Source organism: Solea solea, chromosome 2 (genome assembly GCF_958295425.1).
Source record: "Solea solea chromosome 2, fSolSol10.1, whole genome shotgun sequence".
NCBI classification, from domain to species: Eukaryota; Metazoa; Chordata; class Actinopteri; order Pleuronectiformes; family Soleidae; genus Solea; species Solea solea.
In genome coordinates this window covers 25,026,627-25,050,801 of record NC_081135.1, presented here as the reverse complement: position 1 = coordinate 25,050,801, position 24,175 = coordinate 25,026,627, and the positions used below count along the sequence as shown (strand labels likewise).

At 40.3% G+C, this 24,175-nt stretch overlaps 1 protein-coding gene across 2 annotated transcripts; it reads left to right on the top strand.

The window, feature by feature from the left end:
- The first annotated feature begins 4,072 nt into the window (after nt 1-4,072).
- On the top strand, nt 4,073-23,503 carry ptprna (protein tyrosine phosphatase receptor type Na). Of its 2 annotated transcripts, XM_058614837.1 has the most exons (25): nt 4,124-4,141; nt 4,252-4,489; nt 7,422-7,472; nt 11,173-11,283; nt 11,692-11,815; nt 11,910-12,057; nt 12,151-12,346; nt 12,522-12,674; nt 12,779-12,904; nt 13,025-13,059; nt 13,156-13,415; nt 13,762-13,848; nt 13,928-14,007; nt 14,180-14,244; nt 15,370-15,579; nt 17,460-17,726; nt 17,809-17,956; nt 18,091-18,164; nt 18,265-18,342; nt 18,728-18,847; nt 19,782-19,948; nt 20,733-20,786; nt 20,904-20,968; nt 22,444-22,517; nt 22,637-23,503. In XM_058614837.1, the coding sequence occupies exons 2-25, from the start codon at nt 4,414-4,416 to the stop codon at nt 22,706-22,708; spliced, it is 2,841 nt and encodes a 946-aa protein (XP_058470820.1). In that variant the 5' UTR covers nt 4,124-4,141; nt 4,252-4,413; the 3' UTR covers nt 22,709-23,503. The 2 variants fall into 2 exon arrangements, with proteins under 2 accessions (XP_058470814.1, XP_058470820.1); XM_058614831.1 differs by having other exon boundaries at nt 4,073-4,489.
- The last annotated feature ends 672 nt before the right edge of the window (nt 23,504-24,175 follow it).

Sequence of the window (24,175 nt, the reverse complement as noted above, 5' to 3'; positions counted from 1 at the left end):
CCCTAACCTTTTCCTGACTTCCAAAGCATTTTATACATTTGAAGGACCTGCACATCCACACGGTGTTTCCAGTGTTCTGTTGGTTAATTCCACCTCTACTCTTACATGCTTATTATGACAAATAAGAATGAAACAAGTGCATGTACCGTCAATGAGTAGAACCTGCTGTTAATCCTGCATCACATTGGAAATACAGTTTCTGTCGAATTGCATGAATGCAGAAGGGATCGTTGTGTGGGACCATGCATGTATTTGGGTTTGACACAGCTGTTTGTGTGTGAGTGTGTGTGTGTGTGTGTGTGTCAGCTGCCAGCAGTGTCAGCTCTATTTTTAGCTTTCTCGTTTGAACTCCGTTGTCCAGTCACTTTCCCAAAGGATCATGGGACTGAAGACAGAGTGTGACACCCGCAGTAAAAACAAGAATAACGATGGTGCTTTTACTGGCATGCTACAGGATAAATATATCCTATATCAGATATCAACTGCACCAGTTTATCTCAAAAAACATTTGGCCACTTAACACATGTGATTTTTTTAGAGCATACTTTGGAATTAAAAATTTAAATTATATTACAGCATTTCATAAGCTGTCATCAGACGTAGGAGCTGTAAAGTACAAAGTCGATATTTAATTTTCTTTAAAAAAGGATTATTTGCTCACACAATTCAACAGAATTTTTTTTCTCACATACACTCTATTTAAATTAGGTTTTTTCAAAATGAATGCTTTGTCCCCAAGCCATATTGATGTAAAACTAATTTGTGCCATTTTATCGTCAGATCGTCAGACATATATCACCAGGCCTTTTCATCATCAGGACCGTGACTCAGGGTAACATCCACAAATAGACTCGACAAGGCAGAATGACTTTTTATAAGATTGTCCGATCATATTCTAATGTTGACCCGAGCGACATGGTTTGTTATTATACCACTGCTCATCCACGGGCACTACAGCCCGGAGTCATATCCTCAAAACTGTGCGATCTCCCATGTCAGTGCACTCACGTAGCAGGAGTAATGAGGGGGATTTATTAAACTATTAAATGACACGATGCGGGACGTGGTGTTACTTGACCATATTATCGGCTGGTCATCCAGGAGTTTCCCAGTTCAAGAGCAAATCATCAGCACAAGACAGTAAGTGAGCAACCAACCTAGTTGCCTGACAACCCATAACACAAACAATGCCTAACCCAAAAATATCCTTAAACCAGCAGGCAGATCCCAGCACGGCTGAGTTATTACATTAAATTAAACAAATTAGAATACATACTATAGATCTACCTTCTGTGTGCCTGGGAATTGTTTACATTTATTAAGGCACATGTAATAAATGTGAAAAATGGATATTATCTTTTTATTATATAATCTTTACTTTCATGGTATTTGAAGTATGCTGAGATAAACAGGTGAGCACAGTGAAGGAAACCTCCCCCCCTACAAAAGTGAGCCCCAGGAAGACATTGAATAACACTTTAAAACCTCTGAACTTGAAAGCTGAAGGCAAGTCTGGAGGTGGTAAAGCTTTGCCAGCGACAGCAGTGTGAGGTGTAGAAAGAAATGAGTGCGGGAGGTTTCCTATTTAAATGGACCACCTTGGTGTGGCGGTGGCTGTGAATGGAGCTGTGGCGCATGACTAACCTAAAGGCTTAATTTGTATTCTTAACTGTCTGTTTATTAAAAAAAAGGTATTTTGAGCATTCAGTAATTCTCCCACGATTAAAAAGTAAAAATACATATGTAAATAAGAGTAGGAAACAGCTTATTACTACAAATATCTGGTTCCTTAAAAATGACACATGCAGAGTGTGACAATAAAGGCAGAATAAGAGTGACAGTGAGAGTGTAAATCTTAATTATGTCTTACGTAGTGTTCATGTAGCTGGTTTTATCCGTGATGAATACTGAATGTGTGTTACCTGGCAACCAAACAAACATACATACAAACATGCCAGTGATTTGAGCTGCTGCCCAAGTATGATATGGGATGAATGGATGAGAAGTGGAATGGGAGATGGACTTTGTGTGTGTGTGTGCGTGTGTGTGTGTATGCACGTACATGCCTTTCTGTAATTGTGAGGTTATATTTAATTTAAGTTCACTACCCCCTGATCCTTAGAGTTCCAAATATTTGTTTGGGGTTAGAGCCTAGTTTAAGTGTGAAGGTTAGAATTTGTTTGAGGTTTAGAGAGTGTGTGTGTGTGTTCCTGTATAGGTATCTTTGTGAGGACCAAAAAACTTAGAAACCATAGACGGCAGTGAGGGCATTTGGGCTGGTCCTCACGTTCAGTCACCCCTTCAAAGGTCTTTTTGAGGGTTAACACTTGCTTTTAGTGTCATGGTTAGAATTGGGTTTAGGTTAGAGTTAGCATAAGGATTAGGCACTCAGTTGTGATGATTAAGGTTCGGGTTACATTATGTCAATGAGTGTCCTCACGATGAATGCTGCCCAAACCTCTGTGTGTGTGTGTGCGTGTGTGTGTGTGTGTGTGCATATTTCTTGATTGCATACAAGCGTGCAATGACAACTACAGACTATATCTTTCACAAGGATATACTTGAGGTCTATCTTAGGAGTGATATGATCTCAAAAGCCAACAGCAACATACAGTAATGTGCCGGAAATAGAGAACAGTGGGCATTAAATAGAACCACGTGATTCACAAAGTCACGCAAGACACCAAAGGTCACTTCCTGTTACATGACAGACTTCTGTCAGTAAAATCAGCAGTGATTCATTCCAAGCGGATGATGTGTAACTCAATATTCAGCAGAAATAAACTCTCAGGACTCGGCGAGTGTAAACACTGTTAATGCACACAACATTATCAGACACTTTGACGGGCTGAGAATCACAGTGTGACTAAAGTTGAGCTATTGTGGTCTGCAACTGTCATCCTGCTCATATGTTAATGTTAGTCTGGTGAAATTACTTTGACACGATGAAGTCCAAACGTGTTGGGTTTGTTTTGTTTCAAAAGACATGCATGAATTCATGAAGAATTAATCCACACATGTTCCCACTTTTAACGCCGCATTGAGGAATTCTATGAATAAATCAATGTGTCGATCAAATGTAGTTATAATTGCTTTAATTGAGGCAACAAATCCCTTCAACAGATGTCTGTATGTGCTGTAATCACCGTGAACTATAGTGTTGTAGTCGTCTATTTTATTTATTTCAGAAACCCATGTGGGTGACACTGAATTGAACATGTTATGGACTCTCTGTCTCTTTAGATTAAGGGGACAGCCATTATTGTGGAGTTATCCTTGATAGGCAGTGTGACCATAACTACTACCCTTTGTTTTTGTTTAGTTTTCTCTTTTTATTCAAATATACTGATTTTTAGTGAAGAAGCAACAAAACAAGTCATAAATGCCTTAAACATTCTACATAAATAATTCAGTGAAGAGGACAAATTAGAAAGCAATGCAATGCAAATAACTTTCCACCTGTCTGAGTATGTGATGTCTGTATAAGAGGCGTTCATTTATTTAGTCGAGTGTTTACTCTGCACTCTTGATAAAAGTTGTTTAAATCATTTGTGAGGGGGGTTTTCGAGGAGCTGGACTATAATGTGTTTTTGATGGAGAATTATAGTTTCATTATTAATTCGAATGAGTTCAGAGAAACATGCACTCTGGTCGAAGGTAGTCGATTGGTTCAAACAAACACAAGAGGGCGCAATGGTGCAACTAAACTAACCCGAAGCTCTTTGAAGATGCTCATTGAAAGGAACTGTCTGTGCTTTAACTCATTATTGTATAGTATTATATTATATTATATTATATTATATCACAATAATGTCAGTAAAACAAACAATATAAACTTGAACATTTACTCATCTTGACATTAGATAAAGGAGGAGAATAAGCCTGTGTTACTGTGTAACCTGACTGTGCACACCTGCAGCTGCTATTGCACACGCTCTGTTGTGCACGCGCGCGTTGATGAATATTAAGCGCATCACGTTTATGAATGGGTGGAATCCTTGAACCAGCGCGTGCACTCACTGTCTCTGACGTAGCTGCTGCAGGTGCTTTTTTTTTTTTTCCTCACGTCTTCACATTGAACGTTATTTCCGCAGCTGTGCCGCCGCGAGTTCATAGTACGTACGTCGCATACATGTCCACGGTCTGTCCCTCACTCCTCCTCCTCCTCCTCACTCCTCCTCCTCCCTTCGCTCCACCTTTTCACTGTGAGGAATTTCTTGCAACCATTTATTTATATTTATGCCCTCATAGTCTCTCGGCTGGAGTGTGTACGTGGGCTGCTGACGACGCGCTCGAGCAGCAACAACATGGGGATTTAAAAAGCAAGAGAAGGAGACCAAAGCAACGGGACTCCGTATCCTCCTGTGTCTCTCCTCCCGTGTCTCTGCTGCTGCTGCGAGGCTGGACAAGATCATGCAACACCTTAGACCATGGCGAGCTCTGCTCCTCTTAGCCGCGCTGTGCCAACCAGGAGCATCAGACAAATATGGTAAGCTGGTGTGATGAAGGTGATGATAGTGATGATAGTGACACGTTCACTCCTTAGAGTTCAAGCCCATCAGGTAGTTTATGGGGATTTTACTTTATCTGCTGTGACACACACCACTATAATCTTCCTGCTCAGACGAGGGACATGTTTATTTTGCATGTCAGGAGAATAGTGTGTGTCTGTGTTGTGTGGAGAAAGTGGCAGAACAGGTGAATAGTCTGACATGAGATTAAACAGAGGTGGAGGAGAGAGAGTGAGGAAGCAGCAACTGTGAAGTCCAGTGAGGAATCTTATTTCTGATCCGAACCATGTCTCCCACTGTGCTTGACGTAATGTTATTATTTTGAGTTTTATTCTCCTCTGCCACTAAACCCAGATCTTGAAAATGAACACATGACTGAACCAGACAATCCATAGAAAAATAGTTATTAAATAATAATGAAAATAACTAAGTACGGCTTGATTCAATTAAATATAATACCAAAAAACATTTGTGAGTGATTTAATGAACACATATAGGGCGGATCTGAACACACATATTGTATGCTGTAGGTTGCAGGAAGAGAGAAAAAAATGTGTTTTAAAAAATATCTTTAGTGATGCATTGAGTGTGTTCTATTTTACTCCGCAGAAGAAAGGGCTGTGACATTAGCAGCAGTGGCTGTGATGCTAATATTATTGACCATGGCAGCTTATAATTATTGTTATAGCTGGAGTCACATTAGGAAAGGTCTTGCAGGAGACCGATGCATCAAAGTGCAATGACTTGTAAATGATCCACTGATGCAACAAGTGAACTGTTACACACCCCATCATTTTTTTTTTCGAAACATACAAAGGCCTGTGTCTGACAGAGACTTGAATGGATTCAGTGAGACTGTGACTGAGAAATAGCAGCTGTTATTCTCTCCTGACATTAACACCAAAGAATTATCTTTTAAGACTCACAGACGGACTGCCACCTCCACAATTTTCCCTCCATCTGTGCATATATACATATATATATATATCGTTGAATCGTTTTTCTTTGGCTTCATAACGTACGTGGAAACACAGATGTGATTCATGTCACGGCTCAGAAGCCACTACTCACCGTAGGAGGCGTTAACTGCATTTTCCAAGGGAGAATAATATGATAGAGATATATATGATATATATGTATTAGCTCAAAACTCTCCAATCTATCAATATGAGACAATTTACTGAAATTGCTGGGAAGCAGGTTTTTCTTTAGGAGTGGCATTAATAACAGTGAAAAATGACAAATGACAAACTGATCTATAATGTGCTTGGGCTTTCAGCACCATGGACAGTAACCACTGTAGCTTCCTTCCTTTCTTCCATCCATCCATTAAAGCCTTTCACACAGACACCCATCCATCTGTTCTTCTGATTAGCTGTCCACACACAGCGTGATGTTCATGTCTGCTGACATCTCTGCAGCTCGTGATTTCGTGAGGCATGAGTGTCCTGTTGCTGTGAGAACATTTGTATTTGTGAAAATTGTTTCCACAAATAAGGTATACTGTGTGTGTTTTATTTTTCCGAATGTTGCCCTTCACTAACTCCTGGTCTGTGAGAATGTAATTACACCTTTGAGTTTTTCCATGTAATCTCTTAAAATCTGAACCCTTATCCTTTCCCTTTATCTAAAAAAACAAGTGGCGTTTCAGTCAGACATTCACGTCACTCAGTTCAGTGTTGCATTTAACAAACAGAATGCAAAGAAGTAAGATGAATTATATATATTAAATATAAAAAGAAATAAAAGTGTAATACATTTGCTGAAGTGGCTTTGTGATGTGGTTCTTTGTTTTGGAGCAGCAGAACCAGACGTCCTCTCCTGGACAATCAGCCAGGGCTTAATGACGACGACTGACATTTACTCGCAATGCTTTGTGAAGTGAATGTCATCTCTCTACAAGCTCCCGTGTGCTGCAGTTGTTCAAGTAGCTATTGGCTGTGGCCCAGTACAATAATGTCAGTGTGATGCCGTCCACAAATGTGTGACAACAGGTGTCATGGATGGTGCATATACTGTATATCGTTAAAGACAGCCAGATTAAAAAGAAAGAAAATCAGTATGTGTGGGCAAAACAGGCAGTGAGTAAGATTTTTGTCTATATAACTTCACCTAAACAGGAAATGGTCATGGTGAGTCACACTAAATGCTGTTGATGCGTCACTCCATTGAAAAGGTAGAGAGAAAGTACTGTGGTTGTCACTCTTTGTTCTCTCTCTCCGTCTTTGTTCCAAGGTAAACATTAACGCGCAGATACACACAAACCAGCTTTCCACCTGCTGTCACTGGGATGTTTCCATGAAGCACATTTTTGTTCCTATACAACCTAAACACAGACAATAACTTTGCTCATTTTATTTTTATGTTAACATTTGCCTGCATTCTAAAGATTTGACATGAGAGAGAAGGACAGCCTGACAGACAGATCTATCCATGTTTATTCAGCTGTTTTTTTTTTTTAACCTCCCATCTATCGCCAACCATCTGCTCCATTCCCACATTGCTTTACAAGGTCTTATTTACCTGCCCCAGAAAGAAATAACTCAAAACACAAACACTGCATTGGTGTCTCTCTGTTCCGTGACATATATGCAGTATAAACGTAATGAATGTAAAATGAGTAAATTCATTTAACATACAGAGTTTGTTTAGCATTTCTGTTTCGTCTGGGTTGTTTTTTTACCACGTCTTATCATGACCAAAGTTGTACAAAGAAATATAAGACAATTCTGTGTTACAATGCACTTTTGTTTTTTAAATATAGTCAGTATGAGGTGCTGGGTTACTATGAATAAGCCAGGGTTATGCCAACTTTGTTGTGTTTTTGTTGAGTAACCATGGGGATCGCTGAAGGATGTTACTCTGTGTACCTGCCAGAAATCTCTTTTTTTTTGTCTGTTTCTCACACAGGTTGCCTATTTGAGAGGAAACTGTGCACAAGGGATCAGTTTTGTACAGATGGTGAGAACAACACACACACACACACGGCCCCGTGCATGTATCTCTCTCCCACACCTGCCCCTCTCGCTTTCCACCTCTTTATCTAAGCCCTGCCCCCCTTCTCCACTGTCTCCGTGGCAACACTGACATCACAGTGAGGTCGGCACCCCCACAGTTGTTGTGCAAATTCAATGATGAGTCACTGAAACACACTTACGCACTTCGACGTGGACATTGCTCTTACGCACACACAGGCATCCGATAGAATACAAAAAAAAGACGGGCTTACATGGGGCTTCAGTTTGTGCACGTCTGTGCGCCTGAGTGCAGAATGCAGGAGAAAAATATTTGATTATGGCGTCTGATTGGTTGTAATTACCCCCCCCCCCCCCCCCCCCCACCCTTTCTCTGGCTGTGTCTTTGGCTTTGCGTCTCTTCCAGAGGCCACAAGGCCAAATTAATATGAAACATGAAGGTATTCCCTATCTACCTATCTACATAAAAATATAGCTAATGTTTTCCTAGTTCGTAAACGTCACATAGATAATATGAACACACTTTATTTGTAAGTCTCAGCTTTTGTTGGTTCTGAAAACCTTCCTAATGCAAATGAAATGGAAAACAATGTAATGTTTTTTTAAATTCAATTAGTAGAGTGAGGAATCTGGATTAATTTTGTTTATGATTACATTATCAGGAGTGTCCTTCTGTTGTCATTTCTCCACCTTTTTTGAGAAAGAGATCGCTTACGGGAGTCAAATGCGAGGATCAATATCAATTTAATTTCCCTGTGGTCTGAGTGATGTCGAGACAGATTCATTAAAGGAGGCATGGGGGCATCTGTTAAATGAGTGATCGTGATTCATTAGAGTGAAATGAACACAATCATTTGAATGGGCAAAGTAATGTAATGTAATGTCTTTTTCTTTTCACACAGAAAATGTGTGTATCGATGTGCTATATGACTACTGTATATACGTGTCTGTGGGTGGGTGTGAGACTGACCTTTATCACACTGACTGAGTACTTGGCGCTCATTGTCTGCAGTCTCCACACACTCAATAAACTCCATATTTATACGTTCGGTTGTACGGCACATGTGCAGATATGTCCACATTTATGAGATGCATGGAACAACACAGTCTGTTACTCCACGTTAACCAGAATAAGGTCAGACATTGTCCCCTGAGTTCTGTGCACAAGCATGTTTAGCACCCCGACCTTGATACCCTTATTGCCCCTTAATATGCTGATTTGAGTCAGTGTCACCAGGCAAGGAGGTGTGGAGAAGTCTTGTAACCTTTGCTTCATAGCCATTTTTAGCATATCATTGACGTTTGTTTATTCATTTATTTATTTATTTTATGAAGCATTGAATCGAATAGTTGAGTGAGTAGGAAAGGTCATATTTCACGTAGAGTTCCAGTGCTTGGGTTGCTTCAATGAGGCCTCCATGAAATAAGGTAGATTTAAAAATAAAGATCCCCAATAAAACATCGACATTTATTTAAGTCCCTGGAGTGGCTGCCTGACTTAGTAATGATACTAGACTGTATATGTATAGCACCTTTCATACAAAGATTGCAGCTCAAAGTGCTTCACCATAAAAGGAAAGTAACATTTAAAAGCAAATACAACAATAAAACACAACACAGGGTGGAGTAAAAAGGAGCTAGTTGAAGGCTAGAGTAAAAAGATAAGTTTTAATATGCTGATAATGAAAATTCCCCTGTGCCCTGTCTGTGTGAGACTAAGGGTTTACTGGCAGACATGACTACTGATAAGTATATGCTTGCATATATGTACAATCGCTTAAAAATGAGTGAAAAAGATATATATTAGAATAAACCATTTTTATTTACCTTAAGCGAGGGCCTTGCTTTACAGAGGCTTCCATCTTGTGCCACCATGATTCTGCCGCAGCCTGAAAGTACAAAATGCCAAAGCGTGCAGTAAACAAAGAAGAACCACATCCTTTCTGGTATGTGAAGGCTTCCGTAGTTCCCTGACACACTTAAAAAGAGAGGGAGTAAAGAGAAGAGAGTCCTTTGTTTGTTATAATCTCACTGTTAAATCACTACCCACATGAATGTAACATTGATTTATTTTTAAATAATGTTGCATTTCTTTTTAACGTACAATATGTGCCTCAACAGTGAATATTTTGTTCCCTGCGCAAAAATGATATCTACAGAAATAGCTCAAGCGCCAGGAATAATCATAATCCAATCATCAATCAAATGTATCTTCTACTGCTACTCCTTTTTTTCTTCTTTTCTTCTCAGTACATGGTATTGTGTGAAGCATAGCCAGGATAAAATATCCAGTGTCATCAGTAGTAGCTTCAGTATTTCACATTTGCCATTTTTGCACTACCGCCCTCCAGGGGGGAATTACTTTTGGGATAAAAGGGATAAAAGCGGGATAAAAACCTGTCTCCTTACCTTAGAGTAACACATTGAGGTTTCATATCAAATAAACCTCAGCCTGGGTGACATGTGTCTCAATAAAACACATGTCACCACATCGCACTCTGGCGTATTGCGCTTGTATGAGATTTAGCAGGCGTAGTGAAAGACTGCGGTGACTCATCACTGCACCAGATAATAGTCTGCTCCACTTATTCTTTTATTTCATTCTCAGGGTGTGAGGATCTGAATGTAGTCTTTGACAAATGTTCATCTTAACTCAAGTCATCAGATGTATGAGAATTGTGCCTTTTGCACTGTAACGTGTCAGTGTGCACTTTGACTAACCTACAGTACATCTTTTGTCTCAGTTTATGATTTAGAGAAGGCAAACACGGCACACCCAGTACTCACTATGTTCAGCTTATATTGATGGATGAGTTTGAATCGGGCAGAAAACTAGATGCATGTAATTACATGCATTACAGAGGAGGAACGATGTAAAGAAATAATAAATGTTTTTTTTACCATTATCTGTTGCCATGGCGTTGACTGCACGTTGGAAACTATTTCAGATGTGAACTGGTTATAAGTTTCAAGAGCACACAGGCACTCTGGTCGTCAAAAGCACTGTGACAAGCAGTTCGTGTGTGGACCGCTTCAAAGCATATGACTCACAGCCGTGGGCTTACGCCGTGTGGGCCACCATAAGAAGCAGAGGTTATTATAGCAATGCTACGTCACTGAGCCGTCTGTGTTTGAGTGTATACAGTTTCATTGACGATGCCAGATTTGACTGTGTGTCACCAGGGCTCTAATAACTCTAAATAGAATTCAGAGATACTTCATTATGGGCAAGAAAATTAATATGGGAATTAAATCATGATGCGAGTATGTAGATTCCCTGTAGGGGCTTATATGAAAACCACACCCAGAAAAATCAGAATCAGAATCAGAATGACACGTTAACACGTTTTAAAATGGGGTTTTAAAAGAAGAATAAATAGGGAATTCAAATTAAATAAATAAAAACCTCTGTGATACTGAAGAACATTATCTAGTGTCCCAGTATCAACAGAATGAGAGACCATTGGGAAACTAGCTGAACTGACAGTGCCGTGTACTCTTTCAAAGAACACATTCTTCATTACTTTTTTTTATTATTTTATTTTATTTTATTGGAAGAACTGAAATTTCATGGTGTCATGGAAGTGTGTTTTATCGCTGTGTAAAACGTTGGCTGTGAAAAAGGTCTATTGTGTCCCTCTGCACAGTGGAATGTGACCATGAATGTTGTGTCTGTTTTATTCAAGATGGACTGTTTGGTCAGTGCCACAGCTCAAAGCAGAACCAGGTCCGGTACCAGGTCTCAGTTCCCGTTCTGAAAAGGATGCAGGAAGTCCTCAAACAGCTCATGCTACAAGGTAAGACTGAACTTAAATATCACAGATATCATCATTAATTAGCGTTTAAGTAAACCATGAAATGAATTTGCCCCAGTGCAAATGTAAACAGATGTGTGAAATTAATTTTAGGTGTCATCTGACTGATTTTTGTTTTTATTTTATATTAAAATGCACCGTGTTTGGCGTCCTTCTTTCTACCTAGAATTATTTTTATATAGTAAAATGAATTCATTTGTTCATTGTTCTGACATGAATTCTAACATCCACAATTCATTGATGCATTATGACGATAACCGAATTCATTAATAATGTAGGTACTTGAACACAACTCCTATTAGGGACAGTGTAGATGGTGTGCTTTCACTCTGCTTCTGTGGCTTTTTGTAATTGCTGTGTGTGTGTGTGTGTGTGTGTGTGTGTGTGTAGGGCTGTCATGGCAGGATGACATCACCCAGTATATTTTATCAAAGGAACTGAAGAGAGTTCCCCATACGAGCACCACCGCAAAGCCAAACCCCTCCTCCTCCTCCTCCTCTTCTCATTCACCTCAGTAAGTTCCCTCTAGTCACCACATTTAAATCTACCCATTCCAATGCATAAGTATTTATTCCTAACCTTGCCTCTGATGATTTCCTGGTTGCTAGGTCTAAACAGCACATCCCCAATTACCACAACTCAAAGTCAGGGTCTCCATCTCCTGGCGGCAACTACGTGGACTACATGATTGTTGAGCCTCCTCAGACCCAGTTGCGCATGCAGACAGCATCCTTGGACCCGTACACATACCACCAGGTTTGCCAAATTTACACCACAGTCAGTGCTCACAACAGAACTGCAGAGTAGTCTGACAAGTAACTGGGACATGCCTCTCCCTCCCACATACAGCATAGGTACCAAGATGAAGTAGAGAGATCTCTCATGGGGCAAGCAGGCAACTACGCCCGACCCTCTTCAAGGTCCCAGGCCAATCAGAGAGAGCGAGAGCATGACAGGCAACTGCTGCAGGAAGCTTTGTCTCACTACCTTGCATCTGCACAGCCTTCACATCGCCACAGAGGGGCCACTTCCATGGCTCCTGCAGGTAAGAGACCCAAAAAGGAAGTTTCACAGGAAGAACAACACATTGTGCTATATATATATATATATATATATATATATATATATATATATATATATATATATATATATATATATACATATATATATACACATATATATATACACTTCTATAATCGTAATCTTTCATGCTGTGACAGGTCTGCCCTACTATGAGGACGTGGAACTGGAGATTCCAGTGGACTATGTGGAAGACTACACACTAGAGGAGAGACTTGGCACTGCAGGCAGACAGCACGTGCCGCAAAACAAGAAGGTTCTGCAAGACTTAAGCTCTCTGTCTGGAAACAGTGGTGAGGAAAGGAACTGAACCCACTCCCACTTACAAAAGAGGATTATTATGCTGGACAGAATGTAAAAAAAAAAAAAAGAGCTAATAGTGTTCTTCTGTGTTCAGATGGTTTGCTCCAGCGGATGTCAGGAGTCTTGCAGAAGTACGGAGTTAATCCCAGAGAGCTCAGTCAAGAGCAGCTCTACAAGCTAGCGCTGATTCTGCAGCTGCTGCAGGCCCAAGACAAGACAGGTACAGCTCTCCAAGATATTAAATCAAACGGTCGGGGGAGTTGATGAAGTAAATTCATACTACAGCAGAACTGTGATTTATTGTAGCAGTTGTCTAAAAACTGTAGTTTGTCTCACACAGATTCGATTGAGAAAGACCTCTTAACCCTCAAGGAGGTGCGTCCGCATCTATCACTAGCAGTGATTACAAGTCATAATCAGGTGTTTTTTTTTTGTTTTTTTTAACAAGTCTTGTGTCATTTCCACCCTTAGATGCAGATGGTAAAAACAGACAGTGTGCCAAATAAGCTGCAGAGGCCTGCTCCTGTTCATATCCCCCCTGGTGCCTCACCCGCACCCTCCTCTGCCTCGGTCCCAGCTAGTCCTTCAGCGAGGAGCACGACCCCCTCTGCCTCTCAGCGTCCTCAGGCTGCTCCAGGTGAAGATGGACAAGGCTTGAAGGAGCATGAGCCACCGCTGGTTGGGGGCATGGGAGCCAAGGAGGAGTACGGGTACATTGTCACCAACCAGAGGTCAGCACTTAAGATATTATCGTCTTCCATACTTGACGGTCGTGGGTTAGATTCCTGCGATGCATGTGGACTTTACAAATTTGACAGCATGTGCTATTGAAAAAAGACCTTAAAACTAGGCATTAGCTCAGAAAAATGTTCACTGATGTTATAAATCAAGTAGGCTCATTTTCGCATTATACTTCCATTCAAACTGACTTCTGCCCCCTGGTGGGTGACTGCCCCTTCCGTTCTACTTCCTGGGCTTCACTTTTCAACCTGGAAAACTACGTCCATTTTTTTTGTATGTCCAGTCTTTGGTAAAAACATGGTGATAACACGGAGGACGATGTTTTGTCTTCCTCAGTCCTCTGAGTTTGTATGATGGAGTGAAGCTGCTGGAACTGCTGGCTGACAAGATACACCTGACGACCAGCAGCTTCATCAACATCAGGTACCGCTGACCGCTGCCAACACCAACAGCTGTTTTCCATCATGCATGTGTGTGACTGTGTTTATGTGTATGTTTCCAGTGTGGTGGGTCCTGCACTGACATTCCGTGTCCGCCAGAATGAGCACAACATGACGGCAGCAGAGGTGGCTGCTAAAGCTGGTGAGGCTCAAAGTCACACACACACACACACACATATGGGCACATTGAAACAATCCTACACATACTGAACATGCAAACCAGGAAGTGAAATGTAAGATGCAGTATTTTGCCACTCTTTCATTTGCCCCCTAAAATTCTATTTGACCAAATTCTATTTTCTTCAACTCAACAGTGTCAGAGAAGACCTTCCTGGAGTCACAGACCGGCCTGAAGATTGTACAGACAGGAGTGGGAGAGGTACACAATTTCCTTTATATCCTCTCCTATCAGTAGCATATGGAGCAGTTGTCAAGGCAACAGAGATATAATCACCCCTCTGTATTCTTTACCGTTTCCACTTTACTGGACAGATAACCAGATTTAGTAGTGCCAAATGAGACTCCGCACACTCATCACACATGGGTTTGTATTCTCGTGTGTGGGTGTTTGTCTGTTTTTGTAAACCCAATGCGACTGTACGCCACCCGGGGGGGATGTGATCAGGGGAAAAAAAATTGGCAAGATGACATCATGTGACATCTAGCATTTCACCTGTTGCTATGGTGTTTTATCTCCTACACCTCCCCCAACTACTGTGGCTTCCTGATCCCAGGTGCCATGGCAACAGCCACAGGTGTCATTCGCCTCATTATTTCCTCTGATTCACAATGCCTTGGTTTCAGGCTTCTGATTTTTTGCCTGCATCTTGCATAATGCTGTGCTACGGATTAATAACGAAATGCAAATGAATAAATCATGAATATGAAAAGTAACTCTCATATCTACCGATGTCAGGGCTGCAAAATGAGTATTGCAATTATCCAGCCATTACATTGACGGTGTGCGCGTGTGTGTTCTTGTATTTGTCACCTCTTTCTGTTGGAAGCACTGACCTTGTCAGGACCAGTAGTCTTCATGGGGACAACAACCTGGTCCTAATGAGGTTACATTTAGGGCTTAAATTGTGGTGAGGTTAAGGGTAGGGTTAGTCATTAACTAGTTATGGTTAGAAGGTTGTTTGTTTAATGTGAAGTGAAGAGCAGTTGACTGGTGACTGGAATGTCTTATGCTGTAGGGCACAATTACTGATATGACAAAGAAATAAAGATGTACAGTGACACTGGATTAAACTTAAAGTTGACTCATGTCAAACGTGCAGTGGCTCATTAATCTCGACGGTGGAGGGGAGCATTTCAAGCACTGCAAGCCAAACTCCAGCCACTCGCTGCGCTGACCTTACTGTCATGTACATTTGCAGAGCAACAACTTTGTCGTTCTAATGAAATGAGTGACCTTTAGCTCCCAGTGGTGGTGGCAGAGTCCCCGGGGTTGGCCTAGCCTCTAATAATCTGTTTTCTTTGTGTGTGTTCATCTTTTTCCCAGAGGACAGATGCACGGGGTCTCCCTCAGGTAACCAGGGTTTCCCAGGGTTCCAGTGGGACAGTGATCACCCTTGTTTCCATGGCAGTAGTTGGCGGTCTGCTGGTAATAGCCATGGTCGTAGCTTGTCTGAGACACTATGCGCAGCAAGAGGCCAATGGCAAGCTTGGCCTGGGGCCAGAGGGAGGAGCAGAAACTCACTTTGACTACCAGGTGTGGCAACACAAAAACATTTTGAATACATATACTGTGTGTATGACGTAAGCTATTTTAGTAGCCAATACACTGCATGCTATTTAGAGCTGCAACTAACGATTCTTTTCATAATCGATTGATCTGACGATTATTTTCTCATTTAATCGTTTAATCGTTTGGTCCATAAAATATCAGAAAACCTTAAAAAATGTTGATCGGTGTTCGTCAAACCTGGAAATGATGTTCTCAAATTTCTTTGTTATCCAGAGCAAGGAATGAAGAAAATATTCACATTTAAGAAGCTTAAAAAATCTGAAATCTTCTTTTAATCATGAAAAAAAGCTTCAAACTGATTATCATTAATCATTAATCGATTATCAAAATAGTTGTCGATTAATAGATTAATCAATGAATCAATTTATTTTTATAGCTCTAATGCTATTGTATTTCTTTAGGTTTTCTAAACAAAACACCTAAAGATGAGAATCACATGTTGATATACTGTTGTTTTTTTTCCTTTACTATGCAATTTATTTCTAGTAAATGTAGAACTTTTTAACTCTTAAATTATTATTATTATTGTTAGTAGTAATCATAACTTTAGTATTAGAATTTGCAATAGTATTATTAAAATGAATGCTTAAATACAATCAAATGTCGATTACATTCAAACCACAAGCTCATGCAGCGATTATGATTAAGTCCATCAGCTCCACACGTCTCTATGTGTGAGTAATGTTATGTCAACAGCAACACTGTGTTTGTAATGTGACACTGTTGCATACAGATTGGAGAGTGACTGAAGACAGCAGAGGTGGGGGACTCCAGTCATGCCACTTGACTCAAATCTGGCTTAAGTCGCAAAATGTTAGGACTTGAGACTTGCGTGACTAACGTAAAAGACCCAACTTGACTTAGACTTGAGTGAAATGACTTGGCTTTTGAAAAAAAACAATTTTCTCAAAAATATTGAGGGTTAAAGTTAAAATTTGTTTTTGAAACACGGAAAACATTGGTAACCACAGTTAACCACAAAACATTGGTTAACCACAGTTAACCACAAAACATTGGTTAACCACAGTTTTGCGGCCTTGCGCACAAACCTGGCAACCGAGCTAAATTTCATTCAACACTTCAAATCCCACAATCCCAAAGGTAAAACAGGAAGTCAGTTGCTTGCTATTTTAAATGTAGGTATACTTTACATTTTAGGGTCTGTGGTGTTGTCTATTTTAATTTTATGGATGTGAATTATATATTTTTTGATAAACAAATCAGTTGTATGGGACCACGAAGCAGTCCTTGCATCATATGAGTAATACAGTGTTTCTGTTACAGATAAAACTCAAGCAGTTCAAATTGACTGTCTTTTTTTTAGCATATTGAATTATTCATTATTCATATGACTTCCTTGTTTAAAGCAGGGACTAGGAATGACTTAGGACTTGCTTGAGATTTGAAGGTTAAGACTTGAGACTTGCTTGTGACTGGCAAATGTGTAACTTACTCCCATCTCTGGAAAAACAAAACAAAAATTTGCTCAAGTTGTTCAGCAGTTTGAGTGTTAACACTTGTTGCTCCCATCTGCCCCTGTGCGGCCGCTGCATACACACAAACACTCCCTCAGTCAGGTCTGATAGTATTGCTTGACAAAGCACCTTTTAAGATAAAGAAGGCAGGGGTTGTTTGTTTTTCTTTTTGTGGAGGTGTCTGGGAACATGATTAAGGAGTGGGGACAGACATTAGTTTTCTCCACTCTCCTGTCCTAAACTAAAACTGTCAGTAAAAAGAAAATTAAAAAGATGAGAGAACAAGCAAAGTTAAGCTGTTTGTTGAATTAACAGCTGTTGATGGTGATTTTTATTTCAAACGAACAAATCTTCCCTCATGTCCATCAGGAGCTATGTCGGCAGCACATGGCATCCAAATCCTCCCTGTGCCGCCAGGACTGTGTCGGTGGGGCGAGCAGCAGCATGGCGGGGGCCGCCATTGTCTCGGGTGCTGGCGGTCGACGGGGCACGGACACGTCGCGCGTGAGCAGCGTCTCCTCCCAGTTCAGTGATGGTCCTCAGCACAGCCCGTCCTCGACCCATAGCTCTACCCCGTCCTGGAGCGAAGAACCTGCCCAGTCGAACATGGACATTTCCACCGGTCACATGATACTGGTGAGTCTGGTTGGATAAAAGATGCACTTTCAAAAATCAATTGCTCTTCATGAGCAGTTTTTTTTTTATATATATCTTGCAGGCTTATATGGAGGATCACCTGCGTAACAAGGACCGTCTTCAGAAGGAGTGGGAAGCGCTGTGCTCCTACCAGGCTGAGCCCAGTTCAGTTGCTGTGGCTCAAGTCCCAGGCAACATGGAGAAAAACAGACATGCTGAATATCCCCCCTGTCAGTTCATTCAACTATCCTTCACTTATCAGCTATCAAACTATCCTTATGTTTTGTTTTAACGAGAATTCAGGCAGCATCATTCATTCATTACATTGGCCGATTCCTCACTCAACATGTGTTTCCTCTTCCAGACGATCACTCTCGGGTGAAGCTGAAGACTGAAGTAAACCCAAATAAACAAGATTACATCAACGCAAGCAGCATTGTAAGAATCATAGTCATTTTGTTAAAAAGTGAATCATCACTTGTAAAATATGAAGGCTTTTCATCGATACGTTAACACACTACCCTTTTCTAACCAACAGTTTGACCATGACCCTCGCCAACCGGCTTATATTGCTACACAAGGACCTCTGTCCCACACTGTCACTGATTTCTGGCAGGTTAGTGCAGCTTCTCCTCCACTCAGATCATCTTTGCTGGCAGCAATAAATAGGCCATTTGGCCAATCAGTCCTTACTCGAGAGCGTTGTTCCCCAAACTTTTCATACGGAGACCCACTTCACTAGATGTCAAACTATAATAACCAAATTCACAATGTAAAATGTGACAAGAGAATAGTTGTGTTAACCTTTTCGCAATATTTTTTTATCCCATTTCTGTAAAAGACTAATGTCATTTTTAGAAGGTAAACCAGCTACATGTATTTCAAAGCAATATTTGTAATTGATTTGTATGTATTTAATATTATTTAATCATTCTTAAGTGAAATAAAAATGTAAATAAATGTGCACATTTACTACAGTGCTCGCTCTATCCACTGTGCAGATGGTGTGGGAGAACGGCTGCACGGTGATCGTGATGATGACAGCTCTGGTGGAAGACGGAGAGAAGCAGTGCGAGCGATACTGGCCTGATGAGGGCTCATCACTGTACCACATCTATGAGGTTCATTTCATGCTGTGACTCATTAGCTTTCAGTTCACATAAACTGTAGCATGTGTTACAACCAGGCCCAGGGGGAAAAACCTGTTTACACAAAGAATGACGAGACTCCCTCTTCCCAGCTCCCGAGAAAACCATGAGCAAAAACATTAAACAAACCATTTTAAAACAAGCAGCACTCTTGCCTTAGCAGCAAGAAGACCCGGGTTTGAGACCCGGTCGGAACAAGGGTCTTTCTGCATTAGGACTGATTTCAATGGGATCACCACACCATCAAGTACCTACTAATTTGTTCCCCCCCTCACATATAATCACAGTATTTTTGTTCACTTCACCACTTGTTTTCTCATAAATATAGAACGGTACTAAAGTCTAAGCAAACTAAACAATGTTTATGTAATGCTTAAGCATTTCTTGAACAAACACTGCGCAATTGACGTTTTCACGACACGTTTTCTTTTGGACATGAAATAGTCGGACAAACAGGTTTTACCAGTGACATTAATTAGGGCTCCACTCCAGGTTTAAGAGACCGAGAGTAGTGCTGTTGATCAAGTGTGAGGGTACGTCACACTAAATACTTGACACTTGAACCTGTAGAAGCTATTTTTGTTTTTAGCGTACATGCTTTTTGTATTTTCTGGTTGAGAAATAATTACACTGTATGGTCATAATAGTGTTGCTAAAATAACTAATCTAATGGACTTCTTCACAGTACGGTATGTTTGGTAAAATGTAATAAATGCAACAACAAAAATAAAGTCTACACAATATTTTGGATAATGGGTGTTTATATTGATCACATTAATGTAATTAAAGCTGTTGTCTTACATAAATTTGTCTTTTGGGTTAGGGTTAGGTTTAATTGCTATTATTCAGCATTGAAGGATTGTTTTTGTTTTTTTAACAATCTGCCACCCCATCCTTTCTTAATCAGGTGAACCTGGTGTCAGAACACATCTGGTGTAAGGATTTCCTGGTGCGTAGCTTTTACCTGAAGAACGTCCAGACTCAGGAGACCAGGACTGTGACGCAGTTTCACCTGTTGAGCTGGCCGGCTGATGACATCCCCACCTCCACACGCCCCCTGCTTGACTTCCGCAGGTAAGAGACAGCACAGCTCTACACACACACACACACACACACACACATACAGTATGAGCTTAACTTCAGCTGGTAACACAAAACTGAGCAATCGGTGAAATGAACAAGTAGTCAGGATGCTGCGGTTAAAGCAGTAACTCAATGGTTACATCAGTGGCTTTGAATCCTCCTGATCATCTTAATCTCTTCCATCACGTTTTGTATTTTTTTGTTTTGATTTACAGCTTCTCTCTCATGTTGCACTGTGTTTGATAAAAAGTGGCATCCATGCTATTAAAGATCCTTATCCATTAACTCAGCACACTCTCTCTCTCTCTCTCTGTCTCTCTGTCTCTGTGTCTCTCCCCTCGAGTGCAGGTTCTTAGGTTTGTATTTTAACATCTCCCAGTGTCATTTTTGTGGTTTGCAGCTAGTACTCTGGCTCCAGTTGCATAGTCACAAAAATGAGCATTGGCAGGTGTGACTGGCTACTGCATGAGGGACAGTGAATCTGTGGCTTTCTCCTCAATTATCCTCCCGTTTTTCCCACCTTGCTGTTCTTCACTCTCTTGCAGCTGCTATTCTCTGGTCGTCCCTTTTCCTAATCTCTTCCTAATTTGTCTTTCCATATCTCATTCTTCCTACTTTATCACATGCCACATTTATCACATATGTGTGTCTTTGCCTTGAACTAACCCCCACCATTACCTGATACAGCGACAGCCTGAACGGCAATTGATTCTGTGCTGGATGTATTTAGTAGTACATGGTTTCTCTACTTTTCCTTGTTCCCCTTGCTTTTCAGGAAGGTGAATAAATGCTACAGGGGACGTTCTTGCCCAATCATCGTACACTGCAGGTAAACGAAAAGACTCCGACGGGCTACAGAATTTGCAGAAACATACAATATGTGGACTATTTGGAGAGTCATTCAACTGATGTGACACCGGTCTTGTGCGGTCTTTCAATCTCACAGTGACGGCACCAGCAGAACCGGCACATACATCCTCATTGATATGGTGTTGAACCGCATGGCCAAAGGTGAGACACTCATTTAAACAAACACATGTTGTTTTTGAACATATATTCAGAACATGCCATTTATTAGAACCTGAATATGATCCAAGGTGAACAAAGGTATCATGAAACATTTAGAGTCGGCACTTTTTGAAGGGTTTGAATTATGACAGAGTCAGTGAAAAGCAGTGATATTTATTTACCTTCCACTGGGTGTTAATGTTAAATAAACAGATGTTTTTTGGAGCAATAATTGAACAAGTCACAATTTTGTGGAGTCGTTTTCCTGACTTTCTTTGTTGTGAAACTTATCAGCTGTATGTTCCTCTTCCTCCCAGCAGCCCCCGGTCCCGGGGGCAAAAAAACTCACCGCAACACACATTTACCTTTGATCAATATTGACATGCTGCATACCCACAGAAAGCTCAGAAAACCATTCCTATGTTCACCAAACACAGACTAAACGCCAAGTAATCTAACCAACACAAGCCGAAAACACCATAACAGCGTAAACATTTAAACAGCACCGGAGAATCAGCGTCCTCATGTTGGGAAAAACAACATGTCTGCTCGACAGTAGAGACTCCACAGATTCCAACGGTACCATTTTTATCACTCTAAATAAGAGCAAAACAACAACTCACTTTCAAGAAATCCAACCAGAAATGTTGTCTTACCTTCGTTGTTGAGCAAAACAAGCTGTTTTCACCGGAACAAAGGCGCTTCTAACGGAGAACTAGACTTCCCAGCATGCTTTGGGGCCTCTTCCTGGTCTGATTGGTCATGCGAACAGAGGGCGCTACGTGCAGCCTGATCCTATTGGCTTTGATGATTAAAACGAGCTGTCAATCACCCAGATTGGCCAATCACAGCCGGAGCTATGGCCCTGAACAGGCTGAGGCTCAGAGTTGTCTCTGACGTTCCAGAAAAAAATGCCCCAAATATATTGATTTTTAATCATTTTTTTTTTTTTTTTTTTTTCAAAACAAGTTTTTATTAGACCAATAGTGACATGTAAGTAAAATTAATTGGGTTTAATACCTTTTTTACCCATAGTAATCTTAAATGGCATAGATAATGCCAAACTAGAGTCGCCTCGGCATCTCTTCACTAAAACCTCTGTAATTTCACTCTGCTTCACTTCAGCATCATCAGAATCAGAATGTTGTTACATGACTTCCATGAGTTTTTAATGCTCCTAATGCACATTTTTAAAGGTGATATTTATTTCAAAATGCAATATTTCATTTATTGTGGGTTCCATCTGCATTTACTCTGGCACAGTGGTATCTACAGTGAAACGTGTTATCTTTATTTTGAGACCATGATAATTCACATAGAGCTTGTCATTGCAGAGATATACTCTATTTAGTTTGGGCATTTCATTTTCAAGCAGGGACCCCCAAAAAGAGGGTCAGGCACTCTGCTCAGGAAAGTAATTTCTTGATAAAAAATCTCAAAAAAACTATGGCAGTGACTCTTATTCCTGTTGTCATTAGGAGTGAAGGAGATTGACATTGCAGCCACATTGGAGCATATTAGAGACCAGAGACCTGGCTTGGTCCACACCAAGGTAACAACTATCTGTATCACTACGTTTGAGCATTTGAGCATGTTTTCCTTTGTCTTGTGAAAAATCGCTCTCTCTCTCTCTCTCTGTCTTATGTGTGTTTTTTGCTCCTCTCTTCTCAGGACCAGTTTGAATTTGCGCTGACAGCCGTAGCAGAGGAAGTGAATGCCATCCTAAAAGCCCTGCCCCAGTGAGGTGCAGCCACTGAGGACATGAACACTAAAGACAACACACTCCATAGGACACACTGGTCCAACCCAGTCATATACGCCTGACCATTACTGTAAATAAGAATTTGCTCAAACACACTTGTTTTCAGCATGCAGTATTTTACCATTTACTCACTGTCGGGGGTTTTAAAACGTTTGGAGCATGCATTTAATAACAAGGATGTACAGATGACAAGACACAAGAGGGTTTTTTTGTGTTGGTTATTTTTTATTACCATTATAGCACAAATTTGAGTCTTCACCCTCTAAATTGTCTACATTATTAAGACAACCAGGCCGTCACATATGAATTCCAAGGGAAAGGAATGAACACGTCACACATTCAGAGACTATACGTCACCAGTTTGACTCCAACAACGTGAAATTGGAGTGTAACATTCATCTGTCTTACTGCCATTTAGTCCCTCATGATAACCTCAAACGGTTCTGCTCCAATTAACTCAATACCGATTAACGGAGTGTGGTGTTTACATGTCCACCAGAATACTGTACACTGCTGTCTAGTGTGTGCCAGCAAGTTGTTTTTTTATTAATGAGGCTTGTCTTTGCCTTGACATTTGATTGTTTACACACACACACACACACACTCGAAGTGATTTGTTTGGACTCCTTTCTTCTTCACTTTTGTCTTATTCAGTGTACGTCCTTGTGATAAATGAAAAAGAATTCATCCAGATGAGTGTTTATTTCATGTAGCAGACAAATATCTATAAAAATGTATTTTTGACTTGACCTAAATAAATTTGTGATGTGATGCAGCAGAGAGAAAGGCTTGCGTGCTGCTTTTTTTTTTTTTTTTTAAAGTAAATGTCAAGTGGTTCAGCCATTATGATGTGCTGACATGACATTTTCAGTTGCTTCCAGGTCATGCTGAATTGTATTATTACCCTAAAACGAAGTGTTTGAATTTGAATAGAGTCCAGTAGTTCTTAAATGTTATATAATTGGGTTTTTTTTCTCTCAGTGTACTACACCAACTTTCAGTAAAATCTACGTCAAATGACAGAGCTTATTCAAAAAGGGTGGGTTTTTTAATAATGTTAGTATTCATACAAAGGCACTAAAATATTAATACAGAAGTGAGATGTGTCCAGTTCATCTAAGCTGATGCTAAGTTTGGAATATTTTTGTTTTTGAATATTTATATAAAATATAACAAAATGTTTCTCAGCATGGTAATATGTTGTTATTTTTGTTAAGTAAATAGGTCACAAATTCTCAACAAGAAGCAATAACATCCAAGAGAACAATTTTCAACTTGCATGGTATGATTCTACTGGCTTCTAATCTTGACAATGTTACAAAGAAGTCAAATAAACTTAACTTGACAAAGGATGAAATGAGACAGGAAAACATGTTTAGAACAATAGAAAGAATAAAGTAAAACTAAAGTTGGTAAATAAATGTATAAAAAAACAATCATTACGAAAA

Bases quoted from the DNA above. Each gene is read 5' to 3' on its own strand.
- ptprna (XM_058614831.1), top strand. From the start codon at position 4,414: ATGCAACACCTTAGACCATGGCGAGCTCTGCTCCTCTTAGCCGCGCTG. The intron at 18,165-18,264 runs GTAAGAATCATA...TCTAACCAACAG, and splicing joins ACATCAACGCAAGCAGCATT to TTTGACCATGACCCTCGCCA. The intron at 20,969-22,443 runs GTGAGACACTCA...TGTTGTCATTAG, and splicing joins GTTGAACCGCATGGCCAAAG to GAGTGAAGGAGATTGACATT.